Raw genomic sequence first — 27,274 nt, 5'->3', positions numbered from 1 at the left:
TCTTAATGGAAATAAACCCTGAATATTCATTATAAGGACTGATACTGAAGCTGAAGCTCCAATACTTTGTCCACCTGATGTGAAGCTTTGACTATTGGGAAAGACCCTGATGCTGGAAAAGACTGAAGGCAAAAGAAGAAGGTTGCAGCAGAGGATGAGATACTTAGATAGCATCACGAACTCAATGGACATGAATTTGAGAAAATTCCAGGACAGAAGAGCCTGGTGTGCTGTGGTCCATGGGGTCACAAAGATTCAGACATGATTCAGTGACTGAACACCAACAAAAAGATGTAATAGTCCATCTAACCAGAAGGGAAAGAGACACATGTACCCCAATGTTCATCGCAGCACTGTTTATAATAGCCAGGACATGGAAGCAACCTAGATGTCCAACAGCAGATGAATGGATAAGAAAGCTATGGTACATATACACAATGGAGTATTACTCAGCCATTAAAAATAATACATTTGAATCAGTTCTAATGAGGTGGATGAAACTGGAGCCTATTATACAGAGTGAAGTAAGCCAGAAGGAAAAACATCAATACAGTATACTAACACATATATATGGAATTTAGAAAGATGGTAACAATAACCTGGTGTACGAGACAGCAAAAGAGACACTAATGTATAGAACAGTCTTATGGACTCTGTGGGAGAAGAAGAGGGTGGGAAGATTTGGGAGAATGACATTGAAACATGTAAAATTTCATGTAAGAAATGAGTTGCCAGTCCAGGTTCGATGCACGATACTGGGTGCTTGGGGCTAGTGCACTGGGATGACCCAGAGAGATGGTATGGGAAGGGAGGAGGAAGGAGGGTTCAGGATGGGGAACACATGTATACCTGTGGCGGGTTCATTTTGATATTTGGCAAAACTAATACAATTATGTAAAGTTTAAAAATAAAATTAAATTGAAAAAAATAAAAAATAAAATTGTCACAAGATTGTTTTATCATTCATTTACTGTCTGACAAAAAATGTGACATAAATGGTATTTCTAAAGTCACTATATAACTACATGGTCCATTGGTTGGATAAGTGAAGCAATATTGAGTGACATATGTACTACTTTGATGGTAAAATGAAAACAAAATTGTCCGTGAATGATGTGTGACCAGGAGCACTGTTTAGCAACAAAATAATGCAGAATGGAATGCCCTTCTCCAAGCAATATTTCTCTATCTCTGGGATAGTGTATTTTAAAGATCAGTCCTGTAAAATGACATTTTGTAACCAGGTTTTGGGCTTACTCTTCCGCACAACAGGAAGACACTCCTTGGCTATGATTTTAAGAGTTTTGGGGTTTTCTGAATAATAATCTAAAACAGACTTCAGCTTCATATCAACAGAAGCACTGCCATCAAACAACAGTCAGCATATCCTTTGCTGCTTTATGGACTGAGATCAACTTTTCCTCCATGCTGGTGTAACTTTGTCTGGCATTTTCTTCCAGTACAATCTTGTCTCATCCACATTAAAAACCTGCTTGGGTAAATACACACCTTAATCAATAATTTCTCAAAGCATTTCAAGAATTCCTGAGCAGCCATCTTATCTGCACTTTCTTCTTTGATACTTACTTTTAATTTGTGAAGTTTGGCTCAAGCCTTAAGCCAATAAAACCAGTCATGGCTGGCATTAAAACATGTTCCCTCTGATTCTTTGCCATGTTTATTCTTCAAGTCTTCATAAAGACTATTAACTTTCTCTTGAATTAGTATTAAGCTGAGTGGGACTGATTGCTGATGCTGATTCTGCATCTGAGAACTTTCTCCATCTGCTCCATCATTTTTCCACATTTCATTGATATTATTTTCAACATCATTGGCACAGCAGACTTCACATGTTCCATGATCTTGTTCTTTAGAATCATGCCAATGGTTCAACAATTCATGTTATAAGAATGAGTGATTTCTACCATCTTTTTGCCTCACTTCACTCACTCAATTATTTCACTTTTGTTTCCATTGTTATTGCTTGGTTCTTCTTAGCAGTACCAGCTATATCACCATTGCTATTACATTTGCTTTTACACTTCCAGATACCTGGGCTTGAAGTAAAGACATTATCCTACTGCACTCTATATACTACTGTCCAGTATAGTTCACAAAAGCACAACCCCTTGTAGAGGATGCATGCTGGTACAATGTATGCCAGACACATGAACTAACTTACACGACTGGACATGTGAACACAAATTCCTATCTTTGAAAGTTCACAATTTGAAGATTCATATGTAGGTGATGTACAGTACCAGTGGACAGCTCCTAGGAAGGAATATACAGTGAGATATGTGTGGAGACTAACAAAATATCAGTGCGCCAACAATGAGATCAAAGGGGAGACCAGAAAATACTTCAAGACAAATGGCAGTGAAAACACAGCTGTACAAAATCTATGGACTTCAACAAAAGCAGTCCTAAGAAGCAAATTCATAGCAATACAGGACTTCCTCAAAAAACAACCTAACCTACAATCCAAAGGATTATGAAAATAACAAATGATATTAATTCAGTAGAAAAAAATAATAAATTTCAGTGAGGAAATAAATAAAATGGAGGAAAAAGGCAGAAAAAAATCAATTAAAAAGTATATATAATAACAGAAATCACCCAATCATAAAGCAGAGAGAAAGTTTAAAAAATGGAAGCAGCGCATGAGAACCTATGGGATATTATAAAGCATGGAATCTATACCAAGTAAGAATCCCAGAAAAAAGAACAAGAAAACGGAATAAAAAATGACCCAAAGTTGGCTATCCCCTATATACCAAAACCAGACAAAGATACTACTAAAAAATAAAATATAGCCCCAAATCTTTGATGAATATAGATGAAAAAATCTTCAATACAATATTAGCAAACCAAATACAGTAACACATAAAAAGGATTATACAGCATGATCAAACTGAATTCACTTCAGATCACAAGGATGGCTCAGTTCAGTTCAGTTCAGTCGCTCAGTCATGTCCAATTCTTTGCGACCCCATAAATCGCAGCACGTCAGGCCTCCCTGTCTGTCACCAACTCCCGGAGTTCACTCAGACTCAAGTCCATCGAGTTGGTGATGCCATCCAGCCATCTCATCCTCTGTCGTCCCCTTCTCCTCCTGCCCCCAATCCCTCCCAGCATCAGAGTCTTTTCCAATGAGTCAACTCTTCACATGCGGTGGCCAAAGTACTGGAGTTTCAGCTTTAGCATCATTCCTTCCAAAGAAATCCCAGGGCTGATCTCCTTCAGAATGGACTGGTTGGATCTCCTTGCAGTCCAAGGGACTCTCAAGAGTCTTCTCCAACACCACAGTTCAAAAGCATCAATTCTTCAGCACTCAGCCTTCTTCAGTCCAACTCTCACATCCATACATGACCACTGGAAAAAGCATAGCCTTGACCAGACGGACCTTTGTTGGCAAAGTAATGTCTCTGCTTTTCAATATGCTACAAGGATGGCTAAATATATGCAAATCAATAAATGTAGTACACCACATTAAGAAAAGACAAAAATCAAAAGATCATCTCAATAAGTACAGAAAAAGCATTTGATAAAATTCAGTATCCATTCAGGATAAAAACTGTCACCAAAGTGGGTACTGAGGGAACATATCTCAGCATAATAAAAGTCATTTATGACAAACCCACAGCCAACATAATACTCAACACTGAAAAACTAGAAGCCTTCCTGCTATATTCTGGAGCAAAACAAGGATGCCATTCCCACCACTTCTATTCAACATAGTAGTGGATGTCTTAGCCAGAGGAATCAGACAGGGAAAAGAAATAAAAGATATCCAAATGTGAAGGGAAGAGGTAAAATTGTCATTATATGTAGATGAAAGACTCCACACAAAAATTCTTAGAATTGATAAATAAGTTAATCAATGTAGCATGATACAAGGTTAATATACAGAAATATTTTGCATTTCTTTGCACTACAATGAAGTATTGGACTTCCCTGATAGCTCAGTTGGTAAAGAATCCACCTGCAATGTAGGAGACCCCGTTTGGATTCCTGGGTTGGGAAGATACACTGGAGAAGGGATAGGCTAGCCACTCCAGTATTCTTGGGCTTCCCTGGTGGCTCAGCTGGTAGAGAACCCACCTGCAATGTGAGAGACATGGGTTCAAACCCTGGATTGGGAAGATCCTCTGGAGAAGGGAACAGTTACCCACTCCAGTATTCTGGCCTGGAGAATTCCATGGACTGTGTAGGTCCATGGGGTCACAAAGATTCAGACATGACTAAGCAACTTTCACTTTCACAAAGAACATCAGAAAGAGAAAGTAAAAAAAAAAAAATGCTTAAAATAAGATCAAAAGTAAAACAGAATATCTAGGAGTACACCTGACGAAGGAGGTGAGAAACTGATATGCTGAGAACTATAAAACATATATAAAGGAAACTGAAGGTGATTCAAAGAAGCAGAAAGATATCCAATACTCTTGGATTGGAAGATTTAATGTTATTAAAATGGCCATACTACCCAAAGAAATCTACAGATTTAAAGTGAACCTTATCAAATTACCCATGCAACTTTCACAAAAGTAGATCAAATAATCCTAAAATTTATATGCAACCATAAAAGAACCAGGATTGCCAAAACAATACTGAGGAAAAAGAACAAAGCTGGATGAAGATCCTTCCAGACTCCAGACAATACCACAAAGCCACAGTAATCAAAACAATGTGGTATAAGTACAAAAACAGATGGATCAATGGAACAGACTAGAGAACCTAGAAATAAACCCACTCAATTAGTCTTCCAACAGAGGTTAGAAAATACAATGGAGAATAGACAGTCTCTTCAACATGTGGTGTTGGGAAAACTGGGCAGCTACGGTTAGAACATTCTCTCATATTGTATAAAAAATAAATTCAAAATGGTTTAAAATTGTATATATAAGACATGATACCATAAAACTCCTATAAATGAACATAGGAAAAATGCTCTTCGAGATAAATCATAGCAATATTTTCTCAGATCATTTTTCTAAGACAAAATAAATAGAAACAAAAAAATGAGGCCTAATCAAGAGGTTTTTTGTAATAGAGGAAACCATAAACAAAACAAAAGACAGTCTACAGACTGGGGCAAAATATTTGGAAACAATGTGACTGACAAAGTCTTTATTTCTAAATATATATATATATAGCTCATAGAACTATAAATATACAATATAAACAAACCAGTCAAAAAAAGCATGGAAGACCTAAATTGATTTCTCCAAAGAAGACATACAGATAACCTCAACATTGCTACTTATTAGAGAAATGCAAATACTTATTAGATAAATGAAATCAAAACTACAATGAGGTTTTATCACCATTTACCTGTGAAAATGAACATTATCATACAAATAATAAAAGCTGGAGAGAGAGTAGAAAAAACAAAACCCTGCTACACCGTTGGTGGGAATGTAAATTAGTGCAGCCACTATGGAAAACAGTCTGGAGGTTCCGTCAAAAACTAAAAATAGAGTTATCATATGATTCAGCAATCTCACTCCTGGACATATACCTGGGAAAGATAAGAACTCTAATTCAAAAAGCAATGCACTCCAATAATCAGGAAATGGAAGCTACCCACTGTCCACCAACAGAGGAGTGGACAAAGAAAATTTGGCTTATATGCACGATGGAATATGATAACATCAAAAGAATGAAATATTAATACTATCATTTGTAGCAACATGGATGGAACTAGAGATTGTCTTACTGAGTGGGGTGAGTCAAAGATAAATAATATATGATATCATTTATATGTGGAATCTAAAACAATAACAGAAATGAACTTATTTACAAAACAGAAATTGACTCACATACCTGGCTTGGTTGATATATTCCTTTGCTGTGCAAACTATTTTAAGTTTAATCATTTGCTTATTTTTTGCTTTTGTTTCCATTACTCTAGTTGATGGATCTCAAAAAAATATATTGCTGAAATTTATGTCAAACAGTGTTTGATGTTTTTCCCTAGGAGTTTTATAGTATCTTGCCTTACATTTAAGAACTTAATCCATTTTGAGTTAACTTTTGTGTATGGTGTTAGAGAATGTTCTAATTTTATTCTCTTACTAGTAGCTGTCCAACTTTCCCAGCACCACTTATTAAAGAGACTGTATTTTCTCTGTCATATATCCTTGCCTCCCTTGTCATAGATTCATTGACCAAAACTGTTGGAATTTACTTCTGGGCTCTGTATTCTGTTCCACTGATCATTGATTGTTTCTGTGCCAGTATCATACTCTTTGGATGACTGTAGCTTTGGAGTATAGTCTGAAGTTAGGGAGCTCAATTCCTCCAGCTCTGTTTTTCTTTCTCAAGATTATTTTGGCACACTGAGGTCTTTCGTATCTCTTGACATGAATTTTAAAATCATTTGTTCCAGTTTTGTAAAAAATGTCATTGGCATTTTGACAGGGATCGTTTTAAATCTGTAGATTGCCTGGGATAGTACAGTCATTTTGACAATATTGATTCTTCCAACTCAAGAACATGATATATTTTTCTCTCTATTTCAGTTTCTTTTATCAGTGTTTTTTCATCAGTTTTCTGAGTGTGGGCCTTTTACCTCCTTAGGCAAATTTATTCCTAGGTATTTTATTCTTTTTGATGCAATCATAAATAGGGTTACTTCTTTAATTTCTCTTTCTGATATTAACTGTTAGTGTACAGAAATGTAACAGATTTATGTATATTAACTTTGTATAACTTTATCAAATTAATTGATGAGCTCTAGTAGTTTTCTAGTGGCCTCTTTAGAATTTTCTATGTATAGAATCATATCATCTGCAGACAGTAAAAGTTTACTTCTTTTTCAATTTGGATTCCTTTTATTTCTTTTTCTTATATGACTGCTGTGGCCAGAACTTCCAAAAATGTAAAAGTGGTGAGAGTGGACATCTTTGTCTTGTCTTGACCTTAAAGGAAATACTTTCATATTTTCACCATTGAGTATGATGTATGATGTTAGATCTCGGGTTTTCATATGTGGCTTTTATCATGTTGAGGTATGTCCCCTCCTTGCTAATCTACTGAACAGGAAGAGATATTTTCAGATGATATGACCAATAAGGAGTTAATATCCAATATACACAAACATCTGATAAAGCTCAACATCAAAAATATTAGCAACTTGATAAAAATGGATGATCAACGAGCACATGAAAAGATGCTCAGTATTGCTAATCAACAGGGAAATGCAAATCAAAACCACAAGGAGATATCACCTCACAGAGGTCAGAATAGCTATCATTAAAAAGAAAACAAAATATAAAAGTTGGTGAGGATGCAGGGAATAGGGATCCCTCCTACACTGTTCGTGGGAAAATATTGATAAATTGGTGCAGCCACTCGGCAGGTAAACTGGTACAAAAGTAGCCAATTTTGAGGTTTCTCAAAAAACTAAATATAGAATTACCATATGACCTAGGAATTCTACTCCTGGGTATACTTCAGAAAGAAACAAAAAGACTAATACAAAACGATGCTCCCAAAGTTCCTAGGAGCATTATTTATTATTTATAATTGCCAAGGAATGGAAGCAACCTAAAGTGTCCAACAACAGATGAATGGATAAAGAAGATGTGTTTTATGCAGACAATAGAACACTACTCAGTCATAAAAACAATCAAATTTTCCCATTTGCAATAACATGAATGGACTTAGCAGGCATTATTCCTAGTGAAATAAGTCAAGCAGAATAGAAAAATACTATATGATATCACATATTGAAAATTAAAAATAAACAAATGCTTTAACATAAAAGAAGGAGACTTTTCATAGATATAAAGATTAAACTAGTGAACTAGTGGTTTATCAATAGGGACAGTGAAGGGGAGGGGGCATAATAGGGTTGAGGGTAAAAAAGCGTTTCCTGTGGTATTATATAAAGTCATGTGTATGAAAATTTTGAAAAATTGTAAAGCACTATAGAATTTAAAGAATCTTACATCCAATTTTTTAAAAAAATTTAAAAACTGGCTCTGGTATCATTTTACCTTAAAATTTATCACTAAAATTTCATAAGAAAAATGAATGTGAGTGAAAGTTGCTAGTCACACCCAACTCTTTTGTGACTCCATGAGCTCTACAGTCCATGGAATTCTCCAGCTGAAGGAAACTAGCATGGCAAATCAGTGATTTAGAAGGGAGAGACTGTGGTTGCAGAGCTTGTGCAGTAGTGCACAAAGTCTAGGGAATTCGCTGGCTACCCAGTGATTAATACTGTGTGCTATTACTGCTTCATGAGTTCAATCCCTGGTTGGGGAATTATGATCCTGCAAGTCAGGTGCCCCCCAAAATAAATAGTGTACACAGTGTGAAGGAAAAATAGTGCTGGAAATTCAGGACAATCTGCTTTATTTTCTGGCATTGACAATGATAGATTCATATGTCTCCATTTAGCATCAGACACTGGCTACTTCTACCATAAATTACATAAAAATAAAATATAAGAAAGTTAATTTATAAAAACTCATATTTTATATATCAAGGCAAATCCCTCATACATATATCACATTGAATGTTTACTACTCAGAAGAGGCTTTCTAAAATATTTAACATTGGCTATGTATCATGCATAAGTAACCTCTAGTGGCTCAAGTGGTAAAGAATCTGCCTGCAGTGCAAGAGATCAGGGTTCAATCTGTGGTTTGGGAAGACCTCTTGAAGAAAGGTTTAATGAAACTAGTGAATATCTTTCCCTAAAGGAGATATACCTTAACAAAAACACCCTCTGGACCATAATATGAAACTAAAACGTAAAACAAGTTCTTTTTGAATCTGCTTATGTGAAGATCATACTATGAAGAGAAGTTTAGATGATGTAAAAAAGAAAATAAAAATCACTAGTTCAACTAGTTTGTTTTTACTAAAAGTAATGACTGTCCTTCATATTAAAAAAAAAAGTCATTTACTATGTAATCCATGCACAATGTAAAGTCACAGTTATTCATTAGATGGATGGAAAGCTGAATCACTCAAAATATTGCTATAATTTTAATAAATTAAAACCATAATTGTTTTAAATTATGACACATGACCCCCAATGTTCATTGCAGCACTACAAATATCATATATTAACACATATATATGGCATCTAGAAAACTGGGACTGATAAACCTATTTGCAGGGCAGAAATAGAGACTCTATAAACATAGAGAACAAACGTATGGACACAGTGCGGGAAGGAGAGGGTGGGGCAAATTGAGAGAGCAGCACTGAAATACATATATTACCATATAAAAAATAGATAGCTAATGAGAAGTTGCTGTATAACACAGGGAGCTGAATCTAGTGTTACACTGTGACAACCTAGAGGGATGGATGGAAGGCAGGTGGGAGGGAGATTCAAAGAGGGAGGGAACGTATATATACTTATGGCTGATTCATGCTGATATATGGCAGAAACCAACATAACATTGTAAAGCAATTATCTGCCATTTAAAAATAAAGAAAAAGAAATTAATAAGTAGCTCACCAAATCAGGCTAACAAATGGTGACCTGCACACATTTTCAAAACTCTTCCATCAAGTAACTTGGAAAATTAACATGCTTCCAATAAAAATCATTGGTTATTTGGACAATAGCTAGAACATTTATATGCATTTTTTTCAGAATGAAAAGGATCTCAATTCTCAATGAAGTAGAAAATACTTAACATGTTAAGTAATTAATGATTACTTTATAAAGTAAATTATTACTTTAATTACATTAATAATTAATATGTTTTAACATATACTGCTGTTCCTTTTAACTACCAATATAAAATTTTTAGTTTATATTATAATCCTACTCTTTAAGGAAAATTAATTATGTGGTTAAAAGTTGCCAATATTTCAGCAAGCTTATTTTATCTTTTTGATAATAATGAATTTAGAAGATTAGTTCCATAGAATTTTTCCTTTCTGACAAATATATAAATCAACTCATAGTGAAAATTCACTCAAAGATCAGATATACTTGTATTCTGAATATTTCTAAATGAAAATTATCCATCACTTATTCTTGTTAAATAGAAAAATATATTGCATGCTTGTAATTTAATGAAGATGATAATTTACCACTAAAAATACTTTTATATAAACAACCAAATCCCATTACCTTATAAATATCCAAAAATCCACATTGGTGGTCGAATCTTGTGTACAGCTCATTCAGCATGCTGATGACTTGCATGGGGGTACACTGGGCACATATGGCCGTGAAGCCAACAATGTCTGAAAACAGCATGGTGACATCATCGAACTTTCTGGCCTGTACTTGCTGCCCTTGCCACAACTGCTGGGCTACATCACCAGGGAAAATGGAGTATAGAAGATCCACTGTTTTCTTTTTCTCTTCTTCCAGGGCCTGGTGAGTTCTTTCTAAAGTTGCTTTTAATTTATCCATCCTCTTCTTCAGCCCATCCTGGGCCTTTGCCTGCTCGCCAACCAAGATGACATCTCGAGTAGCATCATGGATAGGGATGTCCGAGAGATGTAGCCCTCGTCCCATAAGTTCATCCAACTTGTCCACACATGGAGAACCCAAGAATAAAATGGAATTTGATTCCGAGACATGGATCATTTGTCCTTTAACTTCCATCACCTGCAAAATTAACACGGAATTTTAGTCAGCACTCTTTACATAGTAGGTTCACAAAAATTAATTTATTATCAGATGGAGAAGAAGACTAAGAAATTAGCCTTACAGACTTTCTCCATATAGACAAATCTAAATGTGATTTGGGGCCAATGTAGAATTTATGATTCTAAATAGAAATATTTGCTATTGTTTCCCACTTGGCCACTTTCTTAAGACAATGATCAAATGAAAAGAGAGATCAATAAGAATTGAAACAGAAAACATTTTCATTCAAAATGAAATTGTACCCAGGTACATCATGAAACTGATTCACCAACCAGTTCAAAAACTTTCAATCTGCTTAGTAATAATAGAATTTGGATAATTCCACCTGTCAAAATACTAGATTTAATTGTCATTAAAATAAAACTCAGAAAATAAGTCCAGGAGACTACATGAATCCAAATAATTGTTTAGTCATATGTAAATCATTTTAAGGTCCATCTAATCAAGGCTATGGTTTTTCCAGTGGTCATGTATGGATGTGAGAGTTGGACTGTGAAGAAAGCTGAGCGCCGAAGAATTGATGCTTTTGAACTGTAATGTTGGAGAAGACTCTTGAGAGTCCCTTGGACTGCAAGGAGATCCAACCAGTCCATCCTAAAGGAGATCGGTCCTGGGTGTTCATTGGAAGGAATGATGCTAAAGCTGAAACTACAATACTTTGGCCACCTCATGCAAAGAGTTGACTCATTGGAAAATACCCTGATGCTGGGAGGGATTGGGGGCAGGAGGAGAAGGGGATGACAGAGGATGAGATGGCTGGATGGCATCACCGACTCAATGGACATGAATTTGAATAAACTCCGGGAGTTGGTGATGGACAGGAAGGCCTGGCGTGCTGCGATTCATGGGGTTGCAATGAGTCGGACACGACTGAGCCACTGAACTGAAATGAAGTCATTTTTTTCATCTGTTGTAGTCCTATGAAAGTATATTGATTCTTGCATTGACTAGATTAGTTGATAATTCATTTGGACTTAAAAATAAAAATTTAAGCTAGATTTCATTAATAAGTATTAGCAGAAAATGACTACCAGTTAACTAGCATATTCAATATAAGCTAAAAGTAGCCCCCTCCCCCAAGTCAGGATAGTATTAAAGAAACCCAGCTAGTAAGATAAAAAATCTGAATACACTGTATTGGTGTTTTGCTTTCTGGCTCACTTCACTCTGTATAATAGACTCCAGTTTCATCCACCTCATTAGAACTGATTCAAATGTATTCTTTTTAATGGCTGAGTAACCAATACAATATTATAAAGTAATTAGCCTCCAATTAAAATAAATAAATTTAAATTAAAAAATTAAAAAATTCTGAATATACAGTAATTTAAATCTATCCCTCCTTTCTGTGCTTTTTGGAGAATTTAGAGAATTGATGTTTAATGAAAAACTTCATGAACACTGGCTCATGTTATCTTAGCTTAATGCTCTAAGGAACCCTCAGAGGGGATGAACATCAGCAAGAAAGGAAGGGAGTCTTAGGCTATATTTATCCAAATACCCTTACTTGGGTTAAGATAGGATATTTCAGCACATCTCAAGCGGAAGCTAGTTGTCATTACCTGCAGAGAGTGCTAAGTGCTAAATTGCTTCAGTCGTGTCTGACTCTTTGCAACCCCATGGACTGTAGCCTGCCAGGCTCCTCTGTCCTCTGTCCTGGAGTGGGTTGCCATTTCCTCCTCCAGGGGATCTTCCAGACCCAGGGATCAAACCGATGTCTCTTATGTCTCCTGCACTGGCAGGTAGGTTTTTACCACTAGCGCCACCTGGGAACCCCTGAAGAGGACTGCTTACAAATTGACCAACTGAGATTGTGTATCAGTTTTATCTATGTCACTTTCTGCAACTACATGGAATGTGCTCAATAAATTTATTTTCTTTTGATCTTCATAGCATGAAGTATAGGTTAGTTGATGAAATTGGAGGCATAGAACAAATATGGGGTAAAACTACAGAGATTTTGTCTTCTAAGCCTGAAAATATTTTACTTTGTTCCACCTGCACCATTTACCACGATCTAGTCTATATAAGGCGGAGAAGGCAATGGCACCCCACTCCAGTACTCTTGCCTCGAAAATCCATGGACAGAGGAGCCTGGTAGGCTGCAGTCCATGGGGTCGCTAAGAGTCAGACACGACTGAGCGACTTCACTTTCACTTTTCACTTTCATGCATTGGAGAAGGAAATGGCAACCCACTCCAGTGTTCTTGCCTGGAGAATCCCAGGGACGGGGAAGCCTGGTGGGCTGCCGTCTCTGGGGTCACACTGAGTCGGACATGACTGAAGCGACTTAGCAGCAGCAGCAGCAGCAGCAGCAGCAGTCTATATAAGGAAAAAATGAATCCTTGCTTCATGTTATAAATTGTATGAAACAAAATGTTCACTTTTTATACAAAGTCTGCTAATGTTCAGTATTTCATTATTTTATATATAATTTATTCATTGAAGTGTTTATTGAGTGTTTTCTATTTATCAGTGCTGCCCTGGCTGATAACCATAAAAAGATAATACAAGGTTCCCCTTTTAAAAGATACCACACTATGGAAACAAGAGACACAACTATATAGCCCGTAGAATAGAATGAAGAAACATTTCAATTCCCTATTTAAGATAGGCTGTCAAAAACTGCAGGCTATGGTTTGAATACAAAGAATGCAATTGTCCTGAAAAGTATTTCCAGATTATTTCATATATGCTGGGTATGCTTTTTTTTGGGGGGGGGGGTTGTTAATGATTCATACTCATTAGACTATTAGAAGTGTAATAAAGAAGATACACAAAATGTACAACATCATAGCTTGAAAACTAGTATAATCATTTTTTTCTTAAGATTTAAGGTAAAAGCAAACCTCTGATGCTCATATAGTTAGACCTCCATCTGGTCTCTTTCTTTTCACATTTCTTTCTAATCATTTTCTTTTTCTTCTACATCTTGCTTTTTTCTCCCTTCTTCCCTTTGTTCTTTGGACTTAACTCTTTTGTTTTATTTTTCAAACATTCTTTCTTCATTTACTCTTTATCTCTCCTGCTTGCCTGGCTTTCTTTGTCATCACTGGTTACTTCATTTCCTTGTTGGTTCTTCATTTTTGTTTCTCTTTTTTCCCCTAGGTATTAACTTTCACATTTCCTATTATAAATTGACCTTTTTCTTTTCTGCCTTTGCTTCTACCTCTTTTTATTTAAAATATAAACCAGTATATGTATATAGGCATAAATAATATTATATATTATTTGCTATATGTAAAAAATATGTTTTTCTTTAACTTTCAAAGAAGCGAAATGGAATATATTATATTCCATCTAAAAAAACCCATAAATATATTCCCAATTTATATATGGCATAGTTCTTTTTTTTTTTTGAAATTTATGACAGAATAAAATATTTTTATTTTTATTTTATTAATTAAAACAAATTTCTGACAGAATGAAATAATTAAAATAAAATATTTAATACTTAGATCACATGTTTTTCTCTTTTAACAATGCCATAGAAAGCTTAAGAAAATATTAAGTATAAGAACTTTACTCAGTTCTAAAGATGGAGTTGAGGTTAAGACAGTTATGGTCTCTGCCCTCATGGAGCTTATATTCTAACAGAGGGGATGATTATATATATATATATATATATATATATATATATATATATATTTTTTTTTTTTTTTTAAAGAAATGGCAGGTTATGGAGGGCTGTGGGACCCTCTTGCTGTAGAACAATTAGATACATATTTTAAAAAATACTTATGAGTCATCTCTTAAGAGGCAAAGGTTTCCAAGTACATCCCCATATACACGCACTAGCAAAAGAAACAAATTAAAACAAGGCAAACAAACAAAAAGTGAAACCTTGATCTGAACCCCCAGTAGGAGCAGAGAGAAACCAGGCTGTCCTAAGAGTCATGTGGAAAGAACACTTTTATTGGAATTCTAGACTTGGAACGTTTGTAAGATTAGAGAGCCTAGTGAGATTCTTTTTTTTTTTTTTTTTCCTAATTTTATTTTATTTTTAAACTTTACATAATTGTATTAGTTTTGCCAAATATCAAAATGAATCCGCCACAGGTATACATGTGTTCCCCATCCTGAACCCTCCTCCCTCCTCCCTCCCCATACCATCCCTCTGGGTCGTCCCAGTGCACTAGCCCCAAGCATCCAGTATCGTGCATCGAACCTGGACTGGCCACTCATTTCTTACATGATATTTTACATGTTTTAATGCCATTCTCCCAAATCTTCCCACCCTCTCCCTCTCCCTCTCCCGCAGAGTCCATAAGACTGTTCTATACATCAGTGTCTCTTTTGCTGTCTCGTACACCAGGTTATTGTTACCATCTTTCTAAATTCCATATATATGCGTTAGTATACTGTATTTATGTTTTTCCTTCTGGCTTACTTCACTCTGTATAATAGGCTCCAGTTTCATCCTAGTGAGATTCTTGACTTGAAGATTCATCCTCAGAATTAAAGAGGTCCTTAGTCAACTGGCACCTAAAACTTCCCCATCTTAGGCTCTCAAAACTCTCGATATGATTAAGCTCAAGCAATGAACAAAAGCAAATAATGAACACAAGATTTAGATGACAAAAACTGAGTGATGGGAATGTCAACTTCAGAATATACAGCAGCTATTTATTTACAAGTAAAGATACAATTTCAGAGAAAGATTAATGACAGAAATGATATGGACCTAACAGAAGCAGAAGATATTAAGAAGAGCTGGCAAGAATACACAGAAGAACTATCCAAAAAAATCTTAATGACCTAGATAACCACAATGGTGTCATCACTCAGCTAGAGCCAGACATCCTGGAATGTGAAGTCAAGTGGACCTTAGGAAGCATCACTATGAACAAAGCTAGTGGAGGTGATGGAATTCTAGTTGTGCTATTTCAAATCATAAAAGATGATGCTGTGAAAGTGTTGCACTAAATATGTCAGCAAATTTGGAAAATTCAGCAGTGGACACAGGACTGGAGAAGGTCAGTTTTCATTCCAATCCCAAAGAAAAGCAATGAATGCCAAAGAATGCTCAAACTACCGCACAACTGCACTCATCTCACACACTAGCAAAGTAATGCTCAAAATTCTCCAAGCCAGATTTCAATAGTACATGAACGATGAACTTCCAGATGTTCAACCTAGATTTAGAAGAGACAGAGGAACCAGAGATCCAATTGCCAACATCCGCTGGAACATTGAAAAAGCCAGAGAGTTCCAGAAAAACATCTATTTCTGCTTTATTGATTATGCTAAAGCCTTTGACTGTGTGGATCACAACAAACTGTGGAAAATTCTGAAAGAGATGGGAATATCAGACCACTTTACCTGTCTCCTGAGAAATCTATATGCAGGTCAGGAGGCAACAGTTAGAACTGGACATGGAACAATGGACTGATCCCAAATTGGGAAGGACTATGTCAAGGCTGTATATTGTCACCCTGCTTATTTAACTTATATGCAGAGTATATCATGCAAAATGCCAGGCTGATGAAGCACAAGCTGAAATCAAGATTGCTGGGAGAAATATCAAGAACTTCAGATATGCAGATAACACCATCCTTATGACAGAAAGCGAAGAGGAACTAAAGAGCCTATTGATGAAAGTGAAAAAGGACAGTGAAAAAGTTGACTTAAAACTCAACATTCAAAAAAACGAAAAGCATGGTATCTGGTCCCATCACTTTATGTAAAATAGATGGGGAAACCATGGAAACAGTCACAGAGTTTATTTTCTTGGACTCCAAAATCACTGCAGATTGTGACTGCAGCCATGAAATTAAAAGACGCTTGTTCCTTTTAAATTAAAAGCAAAGCTATATATCAACATGACTATAGCTTTACTTTTAATTTAAAAGGAGCAAGCGTCTTTTAATTTCATGGCAAAACCAATACAATATTGTAAAGTTAAAAAATTAAATTAAATTAAAAAAAATAAAAAATGACAAGCAAAAAAAAAAAAAGAAAATTATTCTCCAGAAAAAAATAAAAATAAAAGCAAAGCTATGACAAACCTAGACAACATATTAAAAAGCAGAGACGCTACTTTGCTAAGAAAGGTGCATATAGTCAAAACTGTGGTTTTTCCAGAAGTCATGTATGGATGTTAGTGTTGGACCATAAAGAAGGCTGTGTGCCCAAGAATTGATGCTTTCGAATCTGTGGTGTTGAGAAGATTCCTGAGAGTCCCTTGGACAACAAAGATGTTAAACCACTCAATCCTAAAGGGAATCAGACTTTAATATTCATTGGAAAGACTGATGCTGGAACTGAAGCTCCAGTACTTTGGCCAGCTGATGCGAAGAGCTAAATGCTGAGAAAGATTGAAGGCAGGAGGAGAAGGGGGTAACAGAGGATGAGTTGGTTGAATGGCATCACCGACTGGATACCCATGAGTTTGAGCAAGCTCTGGGAGTTGGTGATGGATTGGGAAGCCTGGCAAGCTGCAGTCCATGGGGTTGCAGAGTTGAACATGACTGAGTGACTGAACTGAACTGAACAGAGAAAGATTAGCACCAAGAGACTATGAGGAAGGAGTAGGCAGTTAAAAACTTAGAACAGGTCATAATGTAAATGATAGTAGTATTTAACTCAAATAATTGTAATGAAATAATTACATACAGGCCTGTTTACCATATTGAGTGTGATATCTGTCACAAATGAGCCTTTGATAAATATTAGGTGACCTTACTGTGGGTTTTGAAACTACCTCAAGCCTTCTAAACCAGAACCCCTTGTTGTTGAACTCAGAAACTGATTTTTCTAAAAAATAAGGAGTACATATGATCCTGAAATTTCACTAGACAGGAATTATTGTCTCAAATGTCATCTTACACAATCTAATTGTAAATGAAGTATAAATAAAGAAAATAAGGGATGGAAAGGAAATACAGATTGCATGGAATAACAAACCAAGTTGGTAAAGGGTAAGGACTTGAACCAGAAATCTTGATATACACAGCCACAGTGTAGACTGTCAGAAAGAATATTTGGATAAAACAAAGAGTGAAATATGAAGTTCAGAGATGACTTAAAGCTCGGACAGGAACAAGACCACCAAATTCCCTATGAATATATCAATCAAAGGTAAATCACAAAACTGTTTCAACAAATGTTATAGACGGTTTTGTTTTAACAAGTTTATAAATGACTTTCCTTCATATCTGTGGAAACATTCAAGATGTACAAGGATCCATTACATTTTTTCATTGGCATGGTACTACATTTATGAGAGGAATTATGTAATTTTGTTATCCAATTTGGGTACTTGAGTCTCCCATAAATGTTTGCCAAAGGTCTGCTTGACAAATTCTATTTGTAACCCAATAATATCTCTTAACTGTCCCTTAGTTGGTACAACAAATAACATTTTCAAAATGCTTCCACAGACATTGCTGCATTTTGTCTTCTTGACAGTGTAAGCGGCACCCAAAGTTGCTATAATCGAGGTAGCTAAGACCAGGGAAGGTTGAGTAAGTTGCCAGAGATCACACAGTTGAGTTAGAGAGCCTTGAACTGCCTGACCCAGTGTTCTTTTCATACATAAGTAAAGAGCTGAAAGGAATGAGAGCTTTTGAAATTAAAAATGTTCAGGGTTTAAAGCCCAGTTTTACCACTTGCTGACTGAGTCACCATAGGTGGATCACATGGCCTCTCAGAGATCCAGTAACATCATCTGTAGTGATGTAATGTAATGATGGAATAAAGGTAATTTTATAGAACAGCATTAGGATAAAGTTTAAATGAAATAATATATATATAAAAGTTTAGCCTAATACCCACATTAGCATTCACTCAGTTTCTCTCAGTTATTATTGTTATTGTTATTAATCATTATGAAATAAGATAATGATGATTTGGTTGGTGCCAGAGAGATATTACAAATAGGAAATAATAATAATAATGAATAGGAAATATAATAAATAGGAAATAAACAATAATAATGCATCTCTTAAAAAATATCTAATATGATGTTAGAGAAATCATAGTTATATTTTATGAAGCTATATTACATAGGCATCGTTTACAAATTATTTTCAGTAACAGTGAAAAGCTATAAACAACTTTCATGTTTATAAATGCATTTCTACTTAAATGATTTATGATCTATCAGTTAAGAAAAAAGTTTCACAAACCATACAAAATGCTACAATAATTAAAATATCACAATGCAGGTGACTTTGAATTGGCAAAATGTCTCAGACATGCATTATCAGAATTTGTCTTGTAAACTTCCCCATGAACATGAACAATGTATAAGAATTCCTTGTCAAGACAATAGCATTTAGCTGAAGAAACATGCCCTGGAGGCTACCTATTATAGTGAAAAATGTAATAGCTATTGGAATATGGCAAGGGAAATATTCCAAGATGAGTAAAGGAAAATTCAAATCCCCAGAGAGAAAGAAGAGCATAGCATATTTAGGGCATTTATGAAGGACCAGTATGATTACACGGAGAAGGCAATGGCACCCCACTCCAGTACTCTTGCCTGGAAAATTGCATGGGCGGAGGAGCCTGGGAGGCTGCAGTCCATGGGGTCGCTAAGAGTTGGACATGACTGAGCGACATCACTTTCACTTTTCACTTTCATGCATGGGAGAAGGAAATGGCAACCCACTCTAGTATTCTTACCTGGAGAATCCCAGGGACGGTGGAGCCTGGTGGGTGGAGGCTGCCATCTATGGGGTCACACAGAGTCGGACACAACTGAAGCAACTTAGCAGCAGCAGCAGCAGTATGATTACAACAGAGAGCAAAGGGGCAATGACCAGGGTCTAGTGAGGTCAAGGCCGTACAACTGAGTTATGATAATTGCAATGTGAACCTACTCCTTATAATTCTCCAGTCCTCTCTACTCTTTCCTCTATTACCATGAGAGCCACATGTCAACGATGTGGGAAGCAGAAGAAGGAGCCTGGGTTCTAAAGTCTCTTTTGCAACAAGACTGCTCAAAAGACACCTAACCTGTCCCAGATCTACGATGTGAATAAGAAATATATTTTTACATAGTTAATGGACAGGGATTTGAAGATTCTTGTAGCAGTTAGCATTATTAATCTTGACTAACATACCAGTTCCTGGTAAAAGATCAGTTTCAGCCATCTCCATCACACATTTGCAATGTGGTCTAGACTTACACCTACGTCACACTAGGATCTTGGTGAAAAGAATCCACCGTGATTCTTTCCCATTCAACCCAATTACAGTCACCATCATTCTAATTAACACCATTCCCATTTACAATTCTATGAGACCAGTGAATTACGGATTGGTCCTGAGATCAACACACAGTTGAATCTTTAAGTGTGAATCTAAAGCTTTGCTTAAAGGACTGGTTGGTTTTATGCTTATCCAACTTGAATCATCATGAATTATAACTTCATACATTTTTTTATACTTGAAGCTAAATTACATGTGCATCTTAGATTCCAGTAATGTGATATCAAAACTTTTTAAGTATACTATAAATCATTTTTAAGTATACTGTAAATTATTTGAATGCCTTCTTAGACACAAATGTTCACAAACACTGTAGAAGTTAATACATTCATTTGGGGGGGATGTTAAGGAGATATTCCTCCCCAAACTGAAAATCTTCAGTGTAAGTAATTTATTCCTTTTTTGATGTTTATTTTTAAATTTAAATATACCTGATTTAATTATATAAGGTATTAATTTCATTGAATATATAATATATACTCATATATATTAATTATATAATCATGATGGCATGATCACTGACCTAGAGCCAGACATCCTGGAATGTGAAGTCAAGTGGGCCTTAGAAAGCATCACTACAAACAAAGCTAGTGGAGGTGATGGAATTCCAGTTGAGCTATTTCAAATCCTGAAAGATGATGCTGGGAAAGTGCTCCACTCAATATGCCAGCAAATTTGGAAAACTCGCAGTGGCCACAGGACTGGGAAAGGTCAGTTTTCATTCCAATCCCAAAGAAAGGCAATGCCAAAGAATGCTCAAACTACCGCACAATTGCACTCATCTCACACACTAGTAAAGTAATGCTCAAAATTCTCCAAGCCAGGCTTCAGCAGTACATGAACCATGAACTTCCAGATGTTCAAGCTGGTTTTAGAAAAGGCAGAGGAACCAGAGATCATATTGCCAACATCCGCTGGATCATGGAAAAAGCAAGAGAGTTCCAGAAAAACATATATTTCTGCTTTATTGACTATGCCAAAGTATTTGACTGTGTGGATCACAATAAACTGTGGAAAATTCTGAAAGAGATGGGAATACCAGACCACCTGACCTGCCTCTTGAGAAACCTATATGCAGGTCAGGAAGCAACAGTTAGAACTGGACATGGAACAACAGACTGGTTCCAAATAGGAAAAGGAGTACGTCAAGGCTGCATACTGTCACCCTGCTTATTTATCTTCTATGCAGAGTACATCATGAGAAACGCTGGTCTGGAAGAAGCACAAGCTGGAATCAAGATTGCCGGGAGAAATATCAATTACCTCAGATATGCAGATGACACCACCCTTATGGCAGAAAAGCCTCTTGATGAAAGTGAAAGTGGAGAGTGAAAAAGTTGGCTTAAACCTCAACATTCAGAAAACGAAGATCATGGCATCTGGTCCCATCACTTCATGGGAAATAGATGGGGAAACAGTGGAAACAGTGTCAGACTTTATTTTTTTGGGCTCCCAAATCACTGCAGATGGTGACTGCAGCCATGAAATTAAAAGACGCTTACTCCTTGGAAGGAAAGTTTTGACAAACCTAGATAGCATATTGAAAAGCAGAGACATTACTTTGCCAACAAAGGTCCATCTAGTCAAGGCTATGGTTTTTCCTTTGGTCGTGTATGGATGTGAAAGTTGGACTGTGAAGAAAGCTGAGCGCTGAAGAATTGATGCTTTTGAACTGTGTTGTTGGAGAAAACTCTTGAGCGTCCCTTGGACTGCAAGGAGATCCAACCAGTCCATTCTAAAGGAGATCAGCTCTGGGTGTTCTTTGGAAGGAATGATGCTAAAGCTGAAACTCCAGTATTTTGACCACCTCATGCGAAGAGTTGACTCACTAGAAAAGACTCTGATGCTCGGAAGGATTGGGGGCAGGAGGAAAAGGGGATGACAGAGGATGAGATTGTTGGATGGCATCACTGACTCAATGGATGTGAGTTTGAGTGAACTCCAGGAGTTGGTGATGGACAGGGAGGCCTGGCGTGCTGCAATTCATGGGGTCGCAAAGAGTTGGACACGACTGAGCAACTGAACTGAACTGAACTGAACCCAGCTTTTTTAAGTGTAAGAATGGAAACTGAAAAAAGTTAAGTGATGTGTTCAAGGTCTGTAGCTAAGGAAACAGAGATGGGACTACAACATGGGTGTTCTCATCTTAGGTTGTATACCCTACATATTTTCCTACATATTTCACTCTCACAATAAAAGGGACTTCTAAAAATTGTAATGAGTACTTGTGGTATTGGAAACCTTCAGGAAATTCTTCTATATCAGACTTAAGAATCTCTGCACTGTTATATAATATTTGCTTGAATGTTTTCCCGCTCTTCAGAAATAAATGGCATGACCAAACTGACTCCACGCTTTTAAAATGGAAATAGTAATTAAATCTACCTAATAATATTATTATTAAAATACATATTGTAAATGTTTACAAAGTACTCAAAATAGTCAACAATATATAATAAACAAGTATATGTTTAATTAAAACTGCCTGGCTTGCAGTTGCTATAAGTACTTTTAGAATTCTATAACTAATCATCTACTATTGTCCTACAGACAATTTAAGCTTTGATTACAACGAATAGAGGCTGTATTAGTTTTCTAGGGATGCTATAATAAATTAACACAGAATGAGTGGTTTGAACAACAGAGGTTTATTGTCTTAGCTCTGGAAACTAGAAGCCCAAGATCAAAGTGTTGGTGGGGCCAGGGCCTTCCCTCTCCTAGCTTTTGGCTGTGGCAGCATAAGTATAACATTCACATTGTGCTCTATATACATGTCTGTCTCTGTGAACCAATTTTCACATTTTATAAGGACATTAGTCAGAAAGTGGCCAAGGTGGCAGAGTAGAAAGACCCTGGTTCACCTCTTCTCATGAGCACACGAAAATCACTATTATGTTCAAAACAATCATTAGTTAAAATGATTGCAAGCTGTGAGAAAAAGTCTTTTAAAACTAAAGACATAAAGAAAAAACCACAATGCGATGAATAGGAGGGGTGGACTTGAGATACAATCAAATGCCATACCCCAAGGTGGGTGACACACAAGTTGGAGAATGATTATATTGCACAGGGTCTCTCACATGAATGCAAGTTCTAAGCTCCACATCAGACACCCTTGGACAATAGGTCCTGCACCAGGAGGATGATTACCAAGAGCATTTGGCTTTGAATTCCAGTGGAATTTAATTTTGAGAGTCCCAAAGGACTGGGAGAAATAGAGACTTCATTCTTAAAAGATATATACAAAATTTCATGCACACTGGGTCTTTGGGCCAAAGCAATAATTTAATAGGAGCCTGGGCCAGATAGAGCTTCTGGACTTGGAATGTCTTCAAGAGAAATGGTGGGGGAGGCTGTGGCTCATACAGGGGACATTAGACACTGGTGGAAACCATATTTGGGAACTTGCTACCACAAAACACTACTACTGGTGGCTGCCATTGTGACTCATTAGGGCCCCAACCTGGCCATCCTGAAAAACCACAGGGACACAGTCCAGTCCCACTCATCAACAGAAAGGTTCTTAAAGACTTCCTGACCCCATAGCTACCTCTAGACATGCCCCTAGACATGGCCCTGACCACCAGAGAATCAAGACCAAGTCCCACCCACCAGTGGGCAGGCACTGACACTTCCCTCCTAGAATCCTGTATTAGACACTAGACCAGTCTCACTAAACAAAGAGCAGATATAAGATGCTACAAAACTATGATCTCACAACCTGAGAAACCAGCCCACTCACAGCAGGACAGACCCAACCCTGGGACCAGCTAGACATGGGCCCAGTGCACTAGCAGGCCAATGCAAGATTCAGAACACCATGGAGCAGATACCAAACTGTCAGGAACCATCACTCACCACCACCAACAATCTAAAATGAGCTCTGTGATCCCTGACTCCAGAGACCAGCTCTGCCTGCCAGTAGTCCGACATTAGCCCCAGGACCTGGTTTCGCCTGGCAGTGGCTGAGCAACAACCACAGAATCTTCAAGATCCTGACTCGGCCCAACAGGGACTTAGCACCAGCCCTGGGGCTCTACAGGGTTCTACAGCATCCAGCAGCATCCATACAAGGCAGGACCTGGCATTCCACCCGGCTAGGAGCAAATGAAGACTATTAGACCCCACATATTTAGCCTACCACAACAGAAGGACCCACAGCCCTCTCAAGGGGAATCCCTAGAGCATATAACCTGGTGACAGGAGGGGCGTGCACTGTTGGGAAATACAGGACATCTCCTGCTAAAGGCTTGTTTGCAAGGCTGAGAAAGGTGCCAATGTACCACATACATAAATATACAAATGGCAAATTATTAACAACAACAACAACAAAAAGCAGAAGGGTGCATATCAGATGAAGGAACAATATCAAATCCCTGAAGAAAAGCTAAGTGAAGTCAAGAGAGACAACCTATCTGAGAAAGTGTTCAAAGTAATGATCACAAAGATGATCAAAGAACTTGGGAGAAGTATGGATGCACACAGTGAGAAGTTAGAAGATTTAACAAAGAGTTAGGAAAATAAAAACAGACATGAAATGAAAATGAAAAATACAATAGAAGGAATCAAAATTAGACTAAATGATACAGAGGAACAGATCAGTGAGTGGAAGAAAAGTAGTGAAAATCACTGGTGCTGAAAAGAAAAAGAAAAAAAGAGTATGAAAAGAAACGAGAGCAGTTTAAGAGACCTCTAGGACAACATCTAGCCCACAATCACATTATAGGGGTCCCAGAGTTCAGCACCAGCAAACAAACTTTAGAACAAATTAAATACAAAAATTTCCAGGTGAAAAAGTCCGTAAATAGAGACAAGAAAATGTGAGATGAAAAAGCTCACGGGTAAAAGAAAACATACAGTAAAGTCAGGAAATCATCCACACACAAAGTGAGTAGAGAATGAAAAAAGACAAAAGTGTAAAATCATGTATAGCCACAATAAGTAGTTAAAGAAAGAAAGAAAGTGAAGTCACTCAGTCATGTCTGACTCTTTGTGACCCCGTGGACTGTAGCCCACCAGGCTCCTCCGTCCATGGGATTCTCCAGGCAAGAATACTGGAGTGGGTTGCCATTTCTTTGTCCTGGGGATCTTCCGGACCCAGGGATCGAACCCAGGTTTCCTGCATTGCAGGCAGACACTTTAACCTCTGAGCCACCAGGGACATATTCAAAATAATTGTGTGTAAATTATAATTTTAAAGTATCTAACGTATCTCAAAAACAGTAATTGTAAGGGGAGGACAGTATGAATGCAAGGTTTTTAAAATGCATTTGAAATTAAGAGAACAGTAACTTAATCATGTTTATATATAGATTGTTATACAAAGACCTCATTTCAGCTGCAAACCAAAACTGTACAATAGATACACCTTCAAAAAAAAAAAAAAATCCAAACCTGACAGTATAGATAGTCAACAAATCAGAAGAGAACAGAACAAAAGAAGAAAAGGGGGAAAAAGCTACAAAAACAAATCCAAAACTATTAACAAAATGACAATAGGAACATACATGTTGATAGTTACTTTATTTATTTATTTTTTTCAAGTTGTTTTCCTTTTTTTTTTAAGCTTTTTTTTGTGTGTTAAATTTTTTTTTTTTAACTTTACAATATTGTATTGGTTTTGCCATAGTTACGTTGAAGGTAAGCCAACTAAATGCTCCAACCAAAAGAAAGAGTATGGCTGAATGGATTAAAAAAAAAAAATGACCTGCATATATGCTGCCTTGAAGAGAGTCACTTCAGATTTAGAGGCACATACAAACTGAAAGTGAGGGGATGGATGGAGAAAGGCATTCCATGCAAATGGAACCCTATAAAAGCCAAGACAGCAATATGTATACCAGACAAAATAAATGTTAAAATGAAGACTATTACAAGAGAAAATGAATGACACTATCTGGTGATCCAGGAATCAATCCATGAAGAAGATATAACAATTGTAAATATAAATGCACCAAAATATAGAACCTAAATATATAAGGCAAACATTACCAGACAAGAAAGAAATAACAGAGTAACACGATAACAGTTCAGTTCAGTTCAGTCGCTCATTTGTGTCCGACTCTAGGTGACCCCATGAATCCCAGCACGCCAGGCCTCCCTGTCCATCACCAACTCCCAGAGTTTTCTCAAACTCATGTCCATCAAGTCGGTGATGCCATCCAGCCATCTCATCCTCTGTTGTCCCCTTCTCCTCCTGCCCCAATCCCTCCCAGCTTCAGGGTCTTTTCCAATGAGTCAACTCTTCGCAGGAGGTGGCCAAAGTACTGGAGTTTCAGCTTTAGCATCATTTCTTCCAAAGAACACCCAGGACTGATCTCCTTTAGCATGGACTGGTTGGATCTCCTTGCAGTCCAAGGGACTCTCAGGAGTCTTCTCCAACACCACAGTTCAAAAGCATCATTCTTTGGCACTCAGTTTTCTTCACAGTCCAACTCTCACATCCATACATGACCACTGGAAAAACCATAGCCTTGACTGGACGGACCTTTGTTGGCAACGTAATATCTCTGCTTTTGAATATGCTATCTAGGTTGGTCATAACTTTCCTTCCAAAGCGTATTTTAATTTCATGGCTGCAATCACCATCTGCAGTGATTTGGGAGCCCAAAAAATAAAGTCTGACACTGTTTCCACTGTTTCCCCATCTATTTCCCATGAAGTGATGGGACCAGATGCCATGATCTTTGTTTTCTGAATGTTGAGCTTTAAGCCAACTTTTTCACTCTCCTCTTTCACTTTCATCAAGAGGCTTTTGAGTTCCTTTTCACTTTCTGCCATAAGGGTGGTGTCATCTGCATATCTGAGGTTATTGATATTTCTTCTGGCAATCTTGATTCCAGCTTGTGCTTCTTCCAGACCAGCGTTTCTCATGATGTACTCTGCATAGAAGTTAAATAAGTAGGGTGACAATATACAGCCTTGACATACTCCTTTTCCTATTTGGAACCAGTCTGTTGTTCCATGTCCAGTTCTAACTGTTGCCTCTTGACCTGCATATAGGTTTCTCAAAAGGGAGGTCAGGTGGGCTGGTATTCCCATCTCTTGAAGATTTTCCCACAGTTTATTGTGATCCACACAGTCAAAGGCTTTGACATAGTCAAAAAGCAGAAATAGATGTTTTTCTGGAACTCTCTTGCTTTTTCGATGATCCAGCGGATGTTGGCAATTTGATCTCTGGTTCCTCTGCCTTTTCTAAAACCAGCTTGAACATCTGGAAGTTCACGGTTCATGCATTTCACTTCCTTAGTCAAGTTTATTCCTTTATGTAATTTTAAACAGGATTTTTTTTTTTACTTTTTCTTTCTGATTGATCGTTATTAGTATATAGAAATGCAACAGATTCCTGTATATAATCTTGTATCCTGCAACTTTGCAGAATTCACTTATTTGTTCTAATAATTTTGAGATGGAGATTTTAGG

At 37.0% G+C, this 27,274-nt stretch overlaps 1 protein-coding gene across 3 annotated transcripts in view; it reads right to left on the bottom strand.

The window, feature by feature from the left end:
- The window catches only part of GUCY1A2 (guanylate cyclase 1 soluble subunit alpha 2), a 586,113-nt gene that overhangs the window by 197,520 nt on the left and 361,319 nt on the right, over positions 1–27,274 (bottom strand). For all 3 annotated transcript variants that reach the window (XM_059874953.1, XM_059874952.1, NM_001191341.1), the window contains one exon: positions 10,109–10,594. In XM_059874953.1, the coding sequence (XP_059730936.1) occupies positions 10,109–10,594 (486 nt within the window). The remainder of the gene's footprint in view (positions 1–10,108; positions 10,595–27,274) is intronic.

The sequence above is a fragment of the Bos taurus genome, chromosome 15 (assembly GCF_002263795.3).
Source record: "Bos taurus isolate L1 Dominette 01449 registration number 42190680 breed Hereford chromosome 15, ARS-UCD2.0, whole genome shotgun sequence".
Lineage (NCBI taxonomy): Eukaryota > Metazoa > Chordata > Mammalia > Artiodactyla > Bovidae > Bos > Bos taurus.
This window is presented reverse-complemented; position numbering and strand designations above follow the sequence as displayed.